The sequence below is a fragment of the Convolutriloba macropyga genome, chromosome 7 (genome assembly GCF_964194025.1).
Source record: "Convolutriloba macropyga chromosome 7, txConMacr16.3, whole genome shotgun sequence".
NCBI classification, from domain to species: Eukaryota; Metazoa; Xenacoelomorpha; order Acoela; family Convolutidae; genus Convolutriloba; species Convolutriloba macropyga.
The window spans coordinates 12,381,127-12,400,938 of record NC_134474.1 but is presented as its reverse complement, the minus strand read 5'-3'; the positions used below and the strand labels follow the sequence as shown (position 1 = coordinate 12,400,938).

The 19,812-nt window shown below is 39.4% G+C and overlaps 2 protein-coding genes across 2 annotated transcripts in view; one reads left to right on the top strand and one right to left on the bottom strand.

Annotated features, from left to right (window-relative positions):
• The first annotated feature begins 270 nt into the window (after nt 1–270).
• LOC142342942 (uncharacterized) lies at nt 271–6,776 on the top strand. Its single transcript, XM_075394620.1, has 4 exons — nt 271–473; nt 631–868; nt 1,263–3,514; nt 6,329–6,776. Exons 1-4 carry the CDS (start codon nt 271–273, stop codon nt 6,774–6,776), a joined length of 3,141 nt encoding a protein of 1,046 aa, XP_075250735.1.
• Nucleotides 6,777–7,292: 516 nt separating this feature from the next.
• LOC142342940 (uncharacterized) overlaps nt 7,293–19,812 on the bottom strand; it is a 74,900-nt gene continuing 62,380 nt past the window's right edge. The window contains exons 5-6 of the mRNA XM_075394619.1: nt 9,832–10,020; nt 7,293–7,310 (exon numbers count right to left, since the gene is read on the bottom strand). Coding sequence (XP_075250734.1) covers nt 7,293–7,310; nt 9,832–10,020 — 207 coding nt within the window. The remainder of the gene's footprint in view (nt 7,311–9,831; nt 10,021–19,812) is intronic.

Below are 19,812 nucleotides of genomic sequence, written 5' to 3'. Positions count from 1 at the left end.
AAGTGAATCAAAATGCGCCCCCGTTGCCGTCCGTCTACCAATAGGATGAGTGTTGAGTGGTCCACTGCCTTCAAGCTCTAGTTTCGTTTCGTCCTGCTTCAAAGCTATTGTTGAGCCAGAACAATATTTAGTAGAACAGTTAAGAACCTGGTACGAATTGGAGTCTTACGGTGCAATGAAAGAAGTTGATCCAAGGTCATCAGCAGACCGCAGAGCAGTCGAAATCTTAAAAAAACCACGACGCACGACGATCAAAGATATCAAGTTGGAATGCTTTGGGCTATTGACGACCTCGACTTACCAAACAACTATTACTCAGCGCTCGTGCAGCTAAAATCCCTCGAGAAAATGCTTTCTAAGGACGAAGAATTTCGGTCTAAATATTCAAAGAACATAAATGATGATGTCGAGAAAGGCTACGTTTTTCGAGTAGAAAACCCAAAAGATCCCAGTCAGCAATCCAAACGTGAGTGGTACTTACCACACCACCCTCTAATAAATCCAAATAAACCTGGAAAAATTAGAAGGGTTATAAATGGTGCGCAAATTCCACGGAACTTCTTTAAATAGATCGTTACTGACAGGCCCTGACCTACTTCAGCGTCTCATTCATACTCTCATCCGTTGTAGGCAGCGTAAGTATGCCGTCTCCGCCGATATTGAGTGTATGTTCCTTCAAGTGGGCGTCCCACTCGCCGATCATCCCTGCCTCAGATTTTTGTGGCGGGAGGACCCATCATCAGAAGTGATGGTATACCAATACAGCCGACATATATTCGGTGCGAATGATTCGCCAACTTGCCCGAACTTTGCCCTTCAGAAAACAGCAAAAGACAACATTCGTAAGTTCCCCGAAGCTGCGCAAGCTGTATTAGATAAATTCTATATGAACGACTATTGGATTCTCTAGAAACACCACACGAAGCACTAAGTAGGTCCAAGAAGTTAGTTGAGTTATTGAAGTTAGGAGGATTCAAGCTAACAAAATTTATAAGTATCATACCCACTTACTGGATGAAATCGAAAACAATGATCTTTTATGCCAACCTAAAGTGATCTTAGTTTCTGATGAAGAAACTTCTTCACATGTTCTGGGTCTAAAATGGGACCATCGAAAGGATACCTTAGTCGTTATTCGAGGCACGAAGTGCGACGAAAGCAAAAAAGTCACGCAACGCTTTGTCCTCAGCTTAGTAGCAAAAGTCTTCGACCCCATTGGGTTGGTCGCGCCATTCACGGTTACTGCTCGACTATTGTTGAAGGAAATTTGGAGACTGAGTGACCAAAACTGGGACAACACCCTGCCCATTAAAATGATGAATAGGTTCAAAGTCTGGAGTTCAGATCTGCCTAAATTATGCAACTTAACTATCCCTAGAAGTTTCTTCTCCGGGGCTTTCGATCAGTTGGAGCTCCACGTTTTCGGAGACAGCTCTCAGGATGTTTTTAGCTCGGTTGCCTTCCTCAGGGCCAGAGTAAAATCAGGAAGTAGTGGACGCACTGAAATTGCTTTTGTTCTAGGGAATGCGAGGGTTGCCCCCATGAAGTGCTTAACAATTCCTAACCTAGAGTTACAGGCCGCCCTCTTGGCGACACGATTGAAAATTGACATAATTAAAGCCCTAACAATTCCTTTGAAAAGAGTCTTTATGTGGACTGATAGCACCACTGTCCTGCGGTGCCTGGGTTCACTTGACAAGCAACCTATATTTGTCGCTAACAGAGTTTCTGAAATTCTAGAGTCAACAACTGTTGATCAATGGTTCCATGTGCCAACTGCACACAACCCAACAGATGCTGGAACAAGAGGCATGTCAGCTGAAAACTTAAGAACAAGCAGTTGGTTAACAGGGCCAAGCTTTTTGTTGACTTCTCACTTCCCTTTTCAACGCAGCACCAGAGATAGCCTTCAAACGAAAGCATCCTTGCACAATTCTCAAAAGGATGTAACTGAGCCACAAATGGCGTTTGCCGGCAATACAATGCAACCTGAGAAAATATTTGACTTTGATAGGTACAGTTCTTTCAACAAACTAGTTCGAATTACAGCGTATCTCCTCCGTATACTCCCCAAACTTGCTTCATATCTTACACCAGACCGCAATATTTGCAATCCTGATGAGCTTCGAGTAGCTGAGACTAAGCTTCAGTTTCTCATGCAGTTGGAATCATTCCCAGTTGAACAAAAACTTCTTTTTGATTGTAAACAAATTAACAAGAAGAGTCGCATCGCACCATTCTCGCCCTTCATTGGCCCAAATGCCTTGATTAGATCAACCGGCCGATTGAAACGTTTGGTCGAAGCGGACTATGACCTCAAACACCCCAATATTTTAGATAGCCGTCATCCTGCAGTAAAATTGTTTCTTTTGAAGGCACACCTGAAAAACCACAACGAAGGTGTTGAATTAATACGAGCTTTCATCCAGCGCCGTTTTGCTATCATTAGGCTTCGTCCCGCTTTGAGATCAATCAAGCAAAATTGTATCTTATGTCGTAAGCGTAGTGCAGACACAGTGAAGCCAATGATGGCGGATCTACCAGTCGAGCGTCTGTCCTATGGTAATCCACCTTTCTCCAACTCAGGGATAGACTACTTCGGACCGTTCTATGTCGCCGTCAAGCGTTCAACTGAGAAGCGCTGGGGGCTCCTTTTCACGTGCCTTACAACTCGAGCGCTCCACATTGAAGTCGTAAATTCTATGGATACCAGCTCTTCTGTTATGGGCATAGAAAAATTCATCGCACGAAGAGGGACACCGCAAGTTCTATGGTCAGAAAATGGAACAAACTTTACTGGTGCGGAGAAAGAGTTGTCAGCTTGCTTTAAAGCTTTGAACCAACGTGCGATTGCAAGCAAAATGTCACAGAAAGGTATTAAGTGGCACTTTAACCCTCCATCTTCTCCCCATCATGGTGATTCGTGGGAACGCATGGTACGGAGTGTCAAACGGACATTCTACGATGTACTCGGTAATCGCCGATTGACTGACGAGGTGCTCCAAACAACATTCTGTCTAGTTGAAATGACGCTCAACAACCGGCCGCTCACTTCTGTAAGCAATGATCCGTCAGAAATGGACGCAATTACTCCAAATCATTTTCTTCTCGGGTTCCGTCCTAGTATGCTCCCTTCATTAGTTGAAACTGACGATTTTGATCACAGAAAGCGTTGCGTCCGGGCGCAATCATATGCCGACTCAATTTGGAAACGATGGTTGGATGAGTACGTACCGGCTTTGAATCGTCGCAATAAATGGTCAAAATCCGCTTCAGATGAACTAAAAACACGAGATCTGGTATGGCTCGCCGAAGACTCATCTCCCCGAGGCCATTTTCCTCTAGGACGTATCGAAAAACTTCGCTTTAGTGACGACGGTTTTGCCCGTTCCGCCGAAATAAGAACTAAGTCCGGTAACTATGTCAGACCCGTTGTAAAATTGATCCCAGTTTTTGGTACACCACTTTCGGGGCCGGAGGATGTTGTGAATACAAATAAATGTAAGCGAGAAATGTAAGCGAGAATTTTATGCAGCGACATAAGTAAGTGAGTATATTTAAATTGTATGCGTAACAAAACAAGTAACAATAGCACAGTTAGTATAGCACTGTACTCTCAATCTAAGGACCGGTGGTTCGAGCCCCCACCATGTCGAACCTTACGAAGCAAAATCCGTATTCTAATACACGTGCCTTGAGCAACGAACCGTTTGAGAGAGGTTTTAAGCTAAACAAGCCCGATTTAGACTAAGATGACTTAGATATGAAATCATTAGACTAACAACACGCATTAAATGGTTTAACTTTAAGGCCAAAGCAAGGTCAAATTACGTCACACATGAGCTGAATTGACCTTTATTGGCTCACAAAAGGCTAACAGATTTTGTCTAGCCTTTTTTGCCGCCAGTGTTACTTAAGATGTCTTATGTGTACGTTCGATGAGGAGTGTTATGTGTGATCGAATAAGAGCTTATCGTTGAAAATACGTATTGTTATCTTGAATAAAGATTGTTCTTTTTATCGTTTTTCTGTAGTTCGAGTCTTAGACGTTATCTGGCTCGAAAAGAAATTGACCAAGAGATGTGTATGAAGTAGGGTGATGTTGAATCTTGAGTATATTGATTTATTGAGTTGTATCAATTGTAAGCCCAATAACTGTTGTTTCTGTATGCTTGCGAGAGCCGCGATTTAATTTTGTCGAAACGAGCTCTTGACAAAATTTTATTGTTGGTTTTAGATGTTCTTGATAAATTTTCTGAAGATTTTGTTCTTCTATTGGTAAAGGGGCTTCTATCGGCACGAAAAGTGGCTGACTAGTATAGCGAGGGGGCCTTAAAGTGTGACAAGTTTCACGGGTATCCTAGTTTCTGAGATAACCTTCAGAATAGTTCAAGAGTATTTGATGAATGGGATTAAGAAAATTTTTTGTGAATAAGTTTATGGGAACCTGAATGAATAAGCGTGAGTTGCTGCTTTGTTCTATTTGTGACCTGAGAATGGAGTGCAATATCATGATGGGTGGGGTTAAAAAGCAACTGCAATTGATTTCAAAAGGAGCTAAAATTTAAATGGATTTTGATAGGGTAGTGAGAACTTGCGAAAATAGGCTTCCTGGTTGTCATTTGTTGTCTTACTGGAAGCGCGAATAAGTAGGATCTGTAGTGAACAAAGTTTTCGTCGAGATTTTGATTAAAAAAACTGAAAATTCAGACTATTCTCTAATTTATTTAACCCACTGACGTTTAAATTTTTAATAATGACTTGCCTAACTGACAAATGAGGTGTGGGTATTCAATAAATTGATGGCAAACTTCGTAGATAACTTGCCAGTGTTTATAAAAAAACTATTTTCATAGGCGGAGAAGTTCATTGGAATACTAGATGCTTTCAAGTCAGGATGAAAACTGGTGCTATTAGTTCTTTGTTTATGATTAAAATGAGGAAAAGGGAGCAAAGAATTTTTCAACCTCAGGAAGTCTTGAGCAGAAAATTTTGGGTTTAAAATTAGCGTCCAATTCATCAAATTGAGGAGGCGTGGCTGTGTTGGTGGGGATTTAGGTTGTAGTGGGTTTTTGAGACGGGTGCAAACTTTTCTGGAGTTGGCATAGAGGACGCTATCTTCAGTGAAGGCAAAGGTTCTTGTATCAGGCAGTGGCGTTTGGCTTGTATGAGTTCGTTGACATTCTGGTTAATATTTTGTTTACTTAATAGGGTATCAGTTCGGTTCTGACTGATAATGAAATGTTCGGGATCAGCAATTCAGTGTCGTAATCTGAGAGTTTAAAACCTTTCCAGTGTGGATGATTTTATAGAGGAGATGGTGGGAGTGTTATGGACAATGATTCAGAGAGGTTCACGTAGTTTGGCGAACGCACGAATGTCTGGACATAGGCAACTTTCGTCTGGGACGGTCTGGACATACTTGCTCCCGTCTGGCACCTCAGCCTTGGTTGTGTTGAATTTGCCCCGAGGAATAAACTTCAATTTGCTGCGAACAGGTGGACTCAACCATTTGGTCAAGTTTGAGAATCTGAATAAATTTTTTCACATAAAGCTGTGCGTCTAAGTTTTTATATATTCTTATGATATGTGTAATGAACTCATAATGAACTTGATTTTTGAACAGTCAGAGCCAAGATTTATAAATAGAACGTGCAAAAATGAGTAAGACCAAGATAACACACCAAGACAATATGAATTGATGATTAACAACTTTAAGCAGAGTTATAGATGTAGTTGATGACATGGCGCACCAACGTTAGAAGGCACGAACCCTTGACTACAGCCTGCCAACACTCGAAGCTAAGTCCAAAGCCATAGCACCCCCATCAATTTTTTTTCGAATATTGTTCTAACAGCCCGCCGTTTTTTTACGGACAGTACCCCCACCCAGTCAGTGAAGGAATCCCAGCCAACTTTTGGTCTAACCAGCCCACCCTCAGAGGTCGAACCCGGTGGTTTACGGACGCCACCCCCCACCCAGGGAGCGGAGGAATCCCAGCCAACTTTTAGTCTACCCAGCCCACTCTCAGAGGTCAAACCCCGTGGTTTACGGACGGCACCCCCAACCAGAGAGCGGAGGAATCCCAGCCAAGTTTTGGTCTACCCAACCCACCCTCAGAGATTGAACCCCGTGGTTTACGGAGGTCAACCCCAAATCAGGGAGCGGAGGAAAACCAGCCAACTTTCGGTCTACCAAGCCCATCCCCACAGGTCGAACCCAGTGGTTTATGGACAACACCCCCCAACTAGGGAGTGGAGGAACCCCAGCAAACTTTCGGTCTACGCAACCCATTCTCAGAGGTTAAACGCCGTGGTTTACGGACAGCACCCCCAACCAGGCCGTGGAGGCACCCCAGCCAAATTTCGGTCTACCCAAACCATTCTCTTTGTCTGGTTACTCAGCATCCCCATCCACAAGCAGCATTCCACAGCCTAGCGTTTCCTTGCCAACCAGGATCCCCCACCAACAGCTATCACCCAGCAGTAGCATTCTGCAGCAGTTTTCCTGGCTAACCAGGGTTCCCAGCAGCAGCAAGCAACAAACGACAAGCGTCTTTCCCCAGCCCAGCTTTTCCTGGCCAACCAGGATTCCCCACGAACAGCTAGCAACCAGCAGCAGCATTCTGCTGGAGTTTTCCTGGCTAACCAGGGTTCCCACCAAAACCAAGCAACGACAAGCATCTTTTCCCAGCCTAGTTATTCCTGGCCAACCAGGATTCTTCACCAACAGCTACAAACCAGCAGCAGCAATCTGCAGAAGTTTTCCTGGCTAATCAGGGTACCCAGCAGCAGCAAGCAACGACAAGCGGCATTCCCCAGCTTAGTTTTTCCTGGCCAACCAGGGTTTTTCACCAGCAGCTACCAGCCCAGAGCAGCATACAGCAGCAGTTTTCCTGGCTAACTAGGATTTCCAGCAGCATCAAATCAAATCCACTTCAACTGGGCATCCAGACTTTTTCCTCTACATCATAACTCACTTATTGCCTTGATGCCCATTGATTGTATGTGACATGCGATATCATCTTTTCAAGTCTTCTGTACTTTGTTCCCCCTATCAATCAGTACTGTAAAATTATACTGTTTATTGGCGGTAACGACTTGTTTAACGGCTGCAAACCTTCAGACAAAACACCCATTGATATCGCAAATCAGATGATTGAACTCGCAAATTTTTTGACCGAACGAACCAAAGAAGTATACCTCATAGGAATACCAGAAGGAAACGAAAACAAACACCAATCAGCAGCCGTTAACGAAATCCTCGAGAAAGTGTCCCACAGAAATTGTAGTCACAAACCTTCAGTCAACTGGAAAAATAGAGGAATCAGTCAGCACGTATCAGGCGCTAAATACTTCAATCCTAAAGATCATCTTCACTTTAACGAATCTGGTCGCTCAAACCTTCACCACCTTATCAAACAAGAAATTCTGTACAAGGATTATAACGTAACCTTGAATAACAGTGGTCAGAGCAAAATTTACGAGTGTTAACGGAATTCATGTACTTGCATCTGCTCAACCTGGTAGTTTCTAATTCAACTTAAATTTCACAAATTCTCTTTACCGTAATTGTTTATCAGGCTCTGTGAGTTGCCTCTTGAACAACTTGTGAGATAACAGATTACATCCAAAAACATCTCAAGTAGCTGTCCCCAGGTTCCGTGAGGTGCCATCGGTCAGCTGGTGGAGACAGCATTGTCTTCTAACTGTCCCCAGGTTCCGTGAGGTGCCACTGGTCAGTTAGCAAGACAAATCTCCCAAAGTCAAAAGACATATTAAACGTAGTAATTCAGATTTCTTGTGACCAAATATCAACATCGAATTGTCAGCAAGATATTACAATAGACCAACACAGCCTCAAACATTCTTTTGAGCAAACGAAAAACAGCCGTTCTCTTGAAAACGAAAAACTTTTACCTACGGAGTTCTATAAATAAAAGTTCATCATGCCTGCCAAAACCGTTGAAAGTCAGCGTAGTTCTCACAAAACTTGCGTATCGAGCGTAAACGGTCTGATCAAAGATATTTCAACTGATGATAAACTGCCATACAACGAGTTCACAGAAGGAGAAAAGGAAGTTCAGCAGTTACTATCTGAGCTAGAAAAGACTAATGAGTTCCTCCTACTCAATCTAGACGAATCACAACATTGTCAGTTCTTAGATGAGACATTAGCAGTCAAACGCAACTCCCGCAGAAAACTTAACTTGATTCGGAGAAAATTAAAAGTCGGTTCTGATCTTGTCAACAATTCAACGGATACACAAACAAGATTGCCAACATACATCCAACAACAAACACTACAAAGCGAATCGGAACACAGAGAAATTCCGCAGGAAACCTTATCATCTTCAACAGGTATAACACTTATTTCCAATCAACCGGCAACGTTTCAAAATTCAGCCCACTATCAACTCAGGAATGTATCTGGGACAGAATTCTTCGACTTTTATTGGAAGCAAAAAATTTTAAAAAAAGAAGGGATGAAATTGCAGCCCGTTTCCTTAAGTACCCTTTCAGTTCGATTTTCATGAAACACAATCACACCGAAATTTCATATCTAGTTAAAACAGATGACAGAGAAAAAAAGAGAACACCGGTACTCCTATTTGAGTAAAAAACGAATACGAGATCAACAGTAGCGTTTCAATCTGTCGAATAGTTGAGATAAAATACTCTAGAGATTAAGTTGAGACTTCCACCAATTTTTTTTTGAATTTACGTCAGTCAATGCAATTCAATCACAGTTCCATTTTTGATTGAATATTTTTCCGATATTTTTTGTGGAGCCAAAACTTCAAATTACGAGAAAATAAAAGAGAATTGGAGAATTGGTAAGATGATGAAACTTTCGGTAATGTTGCCAGCGGAATCATGTTTCGTCGACAAATGGTACAAGAGATTTCCACTCGAGTATATAGCATTTCTTACTCGATATCCGTCACATTCATACAAGACGTAGTAATACAAACAAAAAGAAATGATTGAAACAAGCGTCACTGGTTAAATACTGAATCTTGAAGACAAAAATCAAAACGTGACGACAAAAAGACGAAAGGAAAAAGTTTGCAAAAAAAAGCAAAAATCACTTCTAAAGAAGCGAAAATGTCAAGTAGACAAAAAAGTAATTCTACGTAACCAAAATAATTTATCCCGAAACATTAGTTTCAATGGAACTGTTTCAGCTTTCGCTCCCCAAAAAAGTAGTAAGATTATGTAGGGGGTAATCGAGGGAATTTTTAGCAAACTAACCTTAAAACTCTTACATCTTTTTGTAACGGTGTAGGGTAATTCGATGTAAGAGTGAGTGGTAATGGGTGGGGTAACCCCAATTACCCCGATATCTTACATTGTTTTACCCCATTATTTATCCTTCTGTTCTGACATATCTTTAAGTTTATATTTGCGGGGTAAAATTTAACATTACCCCATTGCTCTTCACTGCCCTCATTCAACCCCTTATTTCACATCGTTTTATTACAGCCCCCCCCCATCCGACTACTAATTGGCGGTAATTGTTGGGGGGGGGGGGGGGGTGGTTAAATCTAGGATTATACCCCCACTAATATTACATCGTTTTACCCACCTCGACAATTATCCCCTACGCTTACATCAGTTTGGAGGGTGATCCGGGGGGGGGGGGGGTGAAGTCATCACCGGCTGGTCTCAAATTACCAACTTTTGTTCTAAAATAGTAGAAGCTTGTTCTTTTAATCTCTGAATGACACGAAATCCAAACTTTGAAAAAAAACATTCGCAAAGTACCGTAGACACCATGTTAGGAGTTGAATATAAGGTTTGATTATTTCCGCTGAACGGCTTCCTAACCTCATCAGTATAAGTAGCCTGTTCGAATGATGTGATTGGACCTTTCTTCCCATAGGCACTTGTCAGTTGCATGAACAACTTGTAATCCTGTCCAGCTGTCAGTCCTCTCACTTGCACCACCTCAAGTCCAATTGGGTCCAGGGTACAGGGGCACGAACCCTCTGAGGGTACAGTCCAGACATCCAACACCTGAATCATGAAATGCTTCATCAAAAATGCATCAAACAGTTTAAGAGATGCCCTTTCCAATGTCGGAGATCCTTGGAAAAATTATCTCGACCTGCAACATTTCATACCATTTTACAAGGTCACTGGAACAAAAATGAAAGCCCGGGATTGTTCCGATCAAAACTTTAGATTTTTTGAACTCATAGGTCTGATCAGATGTATAATTTTTCTCACTAACCCATCACACTACACTCTTTGATTTTTTTTTCTTTTCAAACATGTAAATTAATAATGTAGCCGTTTGCTGCCATTCAGTTTGCTGTCATAACAGACCAGAGAGCTCTATTATCAATTAGGCGCAAAAATAGAGTAAATAAATTCTGGAATATTTGTCATACAAGGTTGATTGATAGATTGCTTCCATTTAATTCTTTGATAAACCATTTGACAGTTGTAAAAATGAATTAGTTGGAACACATTTCGCGAGCCCTCAATAAATAGCTGCAAATATTTCCACATATGATGAGAAATTCATTTTGTTCAAAAAAGAAGCACTTAAACGATGTGCGAACTAGTTATGATTAAATACGAAAAATTACGTTGATCTCGCGCAGCAATTTGAAGCTTATTTATCAGCTGACAATCAAACAAACAGAAAATGGTTTAAAAATCTATCAACTCTTGGCCTAAAATCCAAAAAGAAGTCCAGTATCTGTAGAATGACAACAAATTTTCAATTAAGTTCCAATCGTTCCAATTTTAGCTGACCAAAAGAAAATACAACTAATTCAAGAACCCTTTGTGTCAAATTTCACCCTTTTAGATCATTTCACTTCTTCAATACTCAACATTGCTATTTCAAAGTGTTTGATGATAACTAATTCTGAGGATGAAACTCTACCAAACTTGCGCTAATCATCCTCATTAAAGTTTGCTAAGAGGAGAGGCCGGATCTTCATCAGAACCACCTATGACCACACCCTCAATACTTGGAACTTATACTACCACCGTGAAAAAAGGCCATCAACAAGCGACATATTCTATAATTAGCCCCTTCAAATTCGCTTTCCTGAAAACCTTCTACAAGACATAAATCGCCTTCTTAACATCAAAATACGCAAAAATAAAAAATTAAGGGATTGCATCCTAACAAATTGCGAGGAGAGCTGCAATCAGATGTCTCCGTATGACAACAGTTTTTGTAAAATGCATGCCATAGATGCATCGAAATCTGCTTTGAAAAATTTCAAAACGCAAAATTCGCAATATAGTTGGTAAAAGCTTCAAACTCACTTTTTCTTTCAGTAAAGGAAAACATTTCAATGTTATTATAAAGTCCAAATTCAGTGAATTCAAGTAGAATTTGACGTTCCAATTTATTTACAGGGAAAAAGATCAAGAAATTTTTTTGCCCGTTGAAGTTGTATAAAATTCCTACAGCTGTAAGATTCGCTAGAGCGAATGCTCCCAATCCTCTTAAATTTATTCACAATTTTGCTCTTAGATGTCAAATCACTTATCAATAGGCCCGATCAAGCTAAATCTCCAATTGGCCGGCAAGTTAAAGCAATATGAAATAAAAACAAAGTTAAACTAATAGAAGACTCCTTACACAGTCACAGAGCAATCGCATTTGTGGGAAGGCTTATACAAAGAATGAAAGTTCGTTCAGCTTGTTTTAAAACCGCGGTTAACAGTCACTTCAATGTGAAGGCATCTTTAAATTCAATAATCTACCAATTTTGAATATGTTGTAAAAAACAATTAATCAATCTCAATTTGAAGCTCACTTTAGTCGCAAGCTCAATATCCCTCTTGATAAAAATAAAATCTGGTCCAGATCTAAAAACTTTAACTTATAAGCCATTTTTGAACATAAATGTTTTGCAATCGAAACTCTCAGCTGGCAAAAACTCACTTCAAAGACAAATGAGACGAGGGGTGAAAAATCGACATAGAGCTCAAAAAACAGAGACAGGACCTGATTCAAGATGCTGTCAAGAGTCGAAACAGAACAGCCGAAGTTGGCATTCTATTACGACAAAATAGAAGGTAATAGTTAGGCTCTCAGATTTAGTAAAATTTAGCACGAAAGCGGAGAGACCGACAGTTTTAGCTCAACTTGCAGTACGAAGACCGAAAACAGTTACAGGAAAACAAATGATTTAATCACTAAACTTGACAAAGATGACCAAACAAAGAATTGGGGGATGAGAAAAAATAAACACCGGAAAATAAATGATTACACGAGCTGGGTCTCTTCTATTTACTCCAGCTTCTCGCAAGCGCTACCTGTCAGAATGTCAACAATGCCGAAAAAATCATCGCTAATAGTTTTGCGAGTGACAATAGCATAAATTGAAGTTGTTTACCTCCCGGAAGAAATCCCGAACCGACGCAGTGATCACAACGCAGGCAGACACCTACAAGATCAACTTCCTAAAGTAAAAAAAAAGGGAATACGCAAATCCACTTCGATAACGGAATCTGACGGATCGTTCGAAGCATCACCAACTTGTACTATGTGTCCTATATTATGAATAAAGTGAAATGACAGATAGAGCGGCAAAGAGAATATCAGTTTCAGAAAGTGATTGAAGAAACTACTTAAACCTCTTTTTTTATTTCCTTTGATAATCAGCAAGTATGATAATCAAAAAAAAACTAACTCTCTGATATAATTCAAATATAAAAAATTGCATTTTTTCGCCTTAGAGGAATTGTAAAATAGTGGTATATTTGACGTTAAATTTTTGTTTTTTGAAGAGCTATTGGATTCAGTTTTAATTGGATTTAGGTCCTCTAAGATAATAATCAGCCTTGTTTTTTTATTTGCACTTCTTTTCTTTTTTTTCACAATTTCGTCAGAATGTTTATGTGACTCATCGTCTGTTAAGAGTTGCAAATTCCAAGAATTGCAGCTAATACAATTTTGTTCGTTTTGTCATGTGAAATTATATATGATCAATTTGCTGATCTTGTTTGATTAATTTTAACGTTTTCATTGTTCAGTTGACTACTTTTAAAAATCGGCTTTCGACAGGCAAATCGCGCTATCTCAACCTGAAAGTGTAGTAGTGTCGTTTGCTAGGCAAATCACTCACTAAGCTCCATAGCTTGCAATCGAGAGGCGAGTACCGCTAAGGAATTGTAATGAAAACAAATAAATATATAAATACAATTTATGAGCAATAGTGCGGAGCGAATTCAGCCAAAACTATTGCACACAACGTTTGCACTGCAAATGGTAACTTCTAATAAGCACCGCTAATAAGTACGACAATGTATTAGCTCCGATGAACAATCTCTCGCCTCATTAATTTGGCACTCCGAAACAGTCAGTCAATTCGGAGTGCAATTTACAGATGGCGACCATAACTGACTAACAACAGAGTCCCTCTACGATAAAAAAAAGCGAGAAACTCAAAGGAAACTAGCCTTCTTAGCTGAAAAAAGCCTTTGGACAAACTAATAGAGGACAATTGTAACAGATTACGTCTCCTGTGGCAGCTGCTTTTCACTTATAAAAAATCAGTCGCAGACAAAATCGGACGGTGAAATTAGAATAGCATGAACAAATTTGGTTCGCTACATTCTATTGAAGCTGGTTTGATTTGTGCACTTTTGTCAAATATATTTTTTAATTTTCATTAGTTTATTATGGCCATACTTTAAGTAAAACTCATACTCGAACATCAGCAACACAATATTACGACTTGAACAAATTTGCAAAAGATCTTATGCAAATCAACCTTTTTTTGAAGCAAAACATTGGACATTTTTATGATGTGGTTAATAAACTTCCCAAGACATTGAAATTATAATGAAGAAGTGACGTTATTTAAAAAGGTCACATTCTGTCGGCATCCTTATCTAAAACCAACAAAAGACGCAATTCACTTTCTGTCGACATCCCTATCTAAAACCAGTAGGTGATACAACAAAAGACACTTATCTAAAACCAACAAAAGACGCAAAACTAACGAGAGACGCAATATACATTGCCTATTGAAACTAATTTTTATTTACCGGTTAACCACGTGTTACTGTGTCTTGTTTTTGTAGATCATCTTAGTGATTGTATGGTTTAACTATTTTTGACTTGTTGAAATGAGAAAAATTTTTGATATTCTCAGTTTTTTTTTCAATCTGAGAAACAAAGTTCCTACGTAAAAGTAACTTTGTGCAAATTTGAAAGTCAGTTGTCAGCAACGAGGCACTTCAAATTTAATCAGCAAAATTTTTTATTTATCCGTAGAGAAACAGCCAGCACAAATTGCATACAAAAGAAAATTCAAATTATGGTGGAAAGATTTTACAGAAAACGCTATGAAGGGTAGAAGCTTCAGGCTAAACAAATAAATAAAAAATTTTCTGAAAACAGATTTTCTAGCTTTTAGAGAAAAAAAACGCAACTGCAGCGTCGAAACAAGCTTTGAGATTACACGGGAGATTTTGTTGAGGGTCGTCTAATAAATGCAATGTATTTCAGACTACCATTGATTTGCATCAATAAGTGAAGACATCGCAAAGAAGTTTTTAAAAAACTTCAGCAAAATAACGGCGTGAAGAACAGATGACGAAATTCGATATCGAATCTAAAAGAAACCTTCCCCACGAACAAGCATTGTTTGAGCAAATACAGCTAGGTCTGCAAATGAGCAGGAAGAAACCTAAAACAACCATCAACTACTGGAAAAAAAACGTGCGTTCTTAGCTGAAGAGAACAGCTTCGGAAATTTATGGTGTTCGTTCTCATTCAACCAGTGTTCCAGATAATTCAGCCTTCAACTGGATCCTGGAGAAGAGATATGTTATTTTTTGCTGGTAGAATCGACATCCTTCTAACACCAGATTGATCATCAGCTCGCATTGAGGTGACCAATGAGCTGAATAAACATAATCATTTATCACGAAATTACTGTCAACGCGATCATTGCTCAAGGGTCGAAGAACCAGTCGGTTACCTCGGGTTGGATTACAATACAGCAGTAACTTGTTGATGTTTAAATTGACCAAATTTTACTAACGTCCCTGCTGAGTGGCGGGAGTTGTCTAGCATTTTAATTGCTGCTGCGGACCATTGACCAATACCAGACTCACAAAAAACGAGCCATCCGAAAGCTCTGCTGACAGGCAAGGCAGAGTCAAAAATAACTGGAGTGGGATTTTCTGGACAGTTCGATGATGCTTGTTGGATTAGTTTGAGTTAGAAAACGGAAGAATCATTGATGCAGAGATGAAGAGTCTCCGCAAGACAAGTCAAGTGAAGCCTAACAACTAATCAGGAGTGCTCAACTTCTCAGTATAGTGTATAATTTTGAGAACCCTCTCAAAGAGTAGACAGAAGCTGGTGATCTGCACATAATCAAGCTCGGCACTGTTGATAGCAGTAGATTCAATACTTCAAGTTCCCAAAGAGAATTGGTGGTTTTATTATGTTGAAAAGATATAAGTATAAAGTGAAATTACAATAATCTGCAGTATAACGGATAAAACAGTTCACAAAAATTAACATCAAAACATAATATCAGGATTCTTTCCAAAACTGCTTCGGCGAACTGAGTTTTCCTTGTCTTTGATAAGAGAGCAACCGTTACATTAAATCCGCATCCAGGACAGCGGAATTCGTACTCCTGTCCAATCTGATGAAAAAAGTATCAAACCACTATCCACCAAAAGATGAATAAATCAACAGCCAAACGCCAGCGAGGCGAATCAAATCGTAATTTTTTAAAGTGCGAAATCAGCTCAAATGTAAAAACTATACAATGAAAGCAATAACAAACAGCAACGAGGCACTTCAAATTTAATCAGCAAAATTTTTTATTTATCCGTAGAGAAACAGCCAGCACAAATTGCATACGAAAGAAACTTCAAATTATGGTGGAAAGATTTTACAGAAAACGCTATGAAGGGTAGAAGCTTCAGGCTAAACAAATAAATAAAAAATTTTCTGACAACAGATTTTCTAGCTTTTAGAGAAAAAAACGCAACTGCAGCGTCGAAACAAGCTTTGAGATTACGCGGGAGATTTTGTTGAGGGTCGTCTAATAAATGCAATGTATTTCAGACTACCATTGATTTGCATCAATAAGTGAAGACATCACAAAGAAGTTTTTAAAAAGACATCGCAAAGAAGTTTTTAAAACGGAAGGCCCAAAAATCATTGATGCAGAGATGAAGAGTCTCCGCAAGATAAGTCAAGTGAAGCCTAACAACTAATCAGGAGTGATCAACTTCTCAGTATAGAGTATAATTTTGAGAACCCGCTCAAAGAGTAGGTAGAAGCTGGTGATCTGCACATAATCAAGCTCGGCACTGTTGATAGCAGTAGATTCAATACTTCAAGTTCCCAAAGAGAATTGGTGGTCTTATTATGTTGAAAAGTTTTAACATTTCAAGGGTGGGCGAAAACTACACAAAGAGAGAGCCGCGAATAGACACCAAGATTTCTCAATAATATCGGTTCTCAGTAAGTGTCGCAATCTGAAGGAAAAGAAAAACAAGCAAATCGTGCAATGTCCACTATTTGATGGAATTGTGTAACTTTCCATTAATCAGCAATATAAGTCTGAATTAACGGTACGCAGCAGTGGGAAACCACGCATATATATGGATCTATAGCCTGAGGACATGCAATCAAAGACTGTAGAGTGAATGCGTGCTGTGTAAAAGGATGTTACAAGAAACACAACCAATCGCTACGTTCGGAAGCCAACCGTACGAGGGCTTTTACGCAGCCAACGTAAGCCCAGCAACAACGAACTAGAGTAACAAAGTTACGAGTTTCTTTCGGATAAACACTGTCTCATCATAGAGTGGTGTCAACAGGCTGAAAACATATGTTTTTCTCAATAGTGGGTCGATAGTTTCAATCATTGCATAAAGTGTGGAAGAGAAGTTAAGAGACCGAAACACAATGTAGATGTTACGCTAAGTTTGACTGCCAAAATCAAGCGACAAAGCTTCTATGTGGTTAAAAAAATTCCGATAACATGTAATTTTCAATGAAAAAGTAACGTTATGTAAAAGTGTTTGACTTCTTTGTCTACAACCAACAAAATATGCAGTTTTGACGTGTAAATCGTGACTAGCAGTTAAAAGGAGCATCAAACGCTGCCATAAATAGGTCAAAGATTGTTGAAACTATCATAGAGTTCCTATGGAACCACATGTTATTGAATGGTTTAAAAGTTTTTGACTTGTGGAAAGACGAATCAAGTTTGGTTTTCCCAATCTCTCCAACTGTGGGGAACAATACTAAAAAAATGGAGCACAATTTGAAGTCATTTTTTTGGTTGTAGCCAAATGTAGCTTTTTTTAATATAAGCAATTTTGCAGAAAAAAGAACAAAGTCTTTGGTTATTAAAAACATTATTATTATTGTTGGATTGGTACCTTAAAGGTTATTCCTTTTGGCAACTGCTAACTGTAGCAGAATGAAACTTTGCGTAGTTGTAGGCAAGTTAAAGGGCTACAATTGTTCCCAACCAGCATTCCTATGTTTGGTTTGAAAATTGAATTTTTCTAATCAAAAAGGCAAGCAAAATTAGTTTTTTCAGATTTAAAAAAATGTTCAACACTAAGCAAAACAGTTTTCTTGAACAAAAAAGCTGCTTGATTAGTTATTGACACTAGAGGAGTAAGAAATTATGGTACGTTAATCTACATTATAGGGGATAAAAAAGTTGACAAAATTTAACTGCAAAAACCTATGTTTTGAAAAGATTTGAAACCGCTACAACGAACTGAGGTCTGTAGAGTTTTCCATGTCTTTGATAAAAAGAGCTGCCGCTAGAGTTAATCTGCCACCAAGACAGTAGAAGTCAACATCTGTCCAATTTGATGATTAGAGTACCAAAGGCACCAGCACTCAGGAATCGAAAAAATCAAGAGCCAGCAAGGAGAGTCAAAAAGTGCAAATCAAAAAGAGATCCCAATGAAAAACCTAGAACAAAAGCAGCGAGGCTATTCAGACCTAATCAACAAAAAGCGCACATTATTCGTGCAGGAGTTTTGATGAACCAGCAATAAAGCCTTGCGACTACAAACGTCAAGTTATGTTGGAAGGAGTTAGCGCTAAACGGTAAAAAAAGTAGAAGTTTCAGAACAACTAAAAAGACTTATAGTTCTCTACCAAAAAATTTTGCATTTTTTAAGAAGGGGAGTAATGAAAACGAGATCAAAAACAACTATCCTTTTGTTGTATAAACCTACAAAACGGAGCACCAACAAGCGACCAAGATTTTATTGAAAACCACCTAAATTTTATTGAAACGGAGCACCAACAAGCGGCCAAGATTTTATTGAAAACCACTTCAGCTAAGCAATGGCGTGAACAACAGATGAAGAATTCAATATCGAATTTGAAACAAAAAAAATCCTCAAAACAGGCAAAGTTTGAATAAAGAATTCTGGAGCTGGAAATGTTTATGAAAGAAATCGAATTAAAGTCTCAACTACCGGAAGAAAAGCATGAGCTATTGGGCAGAATGAAGGGACCAGCAAAAAAATTATGACGTTTGCCCACATTCAATCAGTGCTCCAGACAAATGAACCTTTAACTGGACCTCAGAAAAGAGATTCGTTGGATTTTGCCGGTGAATTGGACATCCTTCCAACACTAGATCGATTCTCAGCTTGCATTGAAGCGGCCACTTAGCAAAAAAGAGGTAGTCACTTCTAACGGTAGCACAGTTCATATGACCGTTGGAGAAGTTTCGTAGAACGCGCCAGTTGCCCCACAGCAGTTTTAGAATACAGCAATGGTTATGCAGATAGCAGTAGCCTACCGCTGCCGAAATTGAACAACTTTGTCTGAACCCCCCACTCGCTGGAGTGGTCTATAATATTCATCGCTGCTGCGGGCCTTTAACCAATATCAGTCTCAAAAAATTCCTAATCAGAAAAATTTCACATTACACCTTCAAGGGTCATGATAAAACAGCGAAAACCCAACAAGACAGCAAGGCTTCAATTTATGTTGGAAGGAGTTAGCGCTAAACGTGAAAAAAAAGTAGAAGTTTCAGATCAACCAAAAAGACTGATACTTCTCTACCAACAAATTTTGCAGTTTTTTTTAAAAAGGGAGCAACGAAAGCGAGATCAAAAACAGCCTTTCCTTTTGTTGTATAAACCTACATAATGAAGCAACAACAGGCGGTCAAGATACTTAAATTAAAATGGAAATATTTTCAGCAATGCAACGGCGTTGAGATCAGATAAAGAAATCTGATGTCGATAGTCAAACAGAGATACCACGACAACATGCAAGGTTTGAACAAAAGAGAGCTGGAGCCGGAAATGTGTTAGAAGTAAATCGAAAACGACAATTTTTGGTAGAAAAGCGTGAGTTTTTGCGCAAAGTGAAGGAACAAGAAATAGGAAATTATGATGTTTGTTCACACTCTGTCAGTGCTCTAGTCAAATAACCCTTCAACTGGATCCCAGAGATGAGATGTGTTGAATTTGGCCGGTGAGATGGACATCCATCTGACAGTAGATCGACTCTCAGCTCGCATTGAAGCGGCCACTGAGCTGAATAGACATAGTCACTTCTTACGATATCACAGTTCACACGATCCTTTCACAACTTTTGAGGAACGGGTCGGTTGCCCCAGAGCTGGTTTACAATACAAGTGTGGTTATGCAGAAATTGAATAAGTTTGACGGAAGCCCCCAGAATGGCTCTAACGGTGTAGTATGTTCATTGCTAATGCGAATCATTAACCAAAACAAGACTCACAAAAAAAGAGCCATCAGAAGGCTCTCCTGACAGGCAAGGCAAAGTCAGCAATCTCTGGGATGGGA

Bases quoted from the DNA above. Each gene is read 5' to 3' on its own strand.
- LOC142342942 (XM_075394620.1), top strand. From the start codon at position 271: ATGCTTTGGGCTATTGACGACCTCGACTTACCAAACAACTATTACTCA. The intron at 869-1,262 runs GTATTAGATAAA...CTATTGTTGAAG, and splicing joins TCCCCGAAGCTGCGCAAGCT to GAAATTTGGAGACTGAGTGA. The intron at 3,515-6,328 runs GTAAGCGAGAAT...GTTTACGGACAG, and splicing joins AATAAATGTAAGCGAGAAAT to CACCCCCAACCAGGCCGTGG.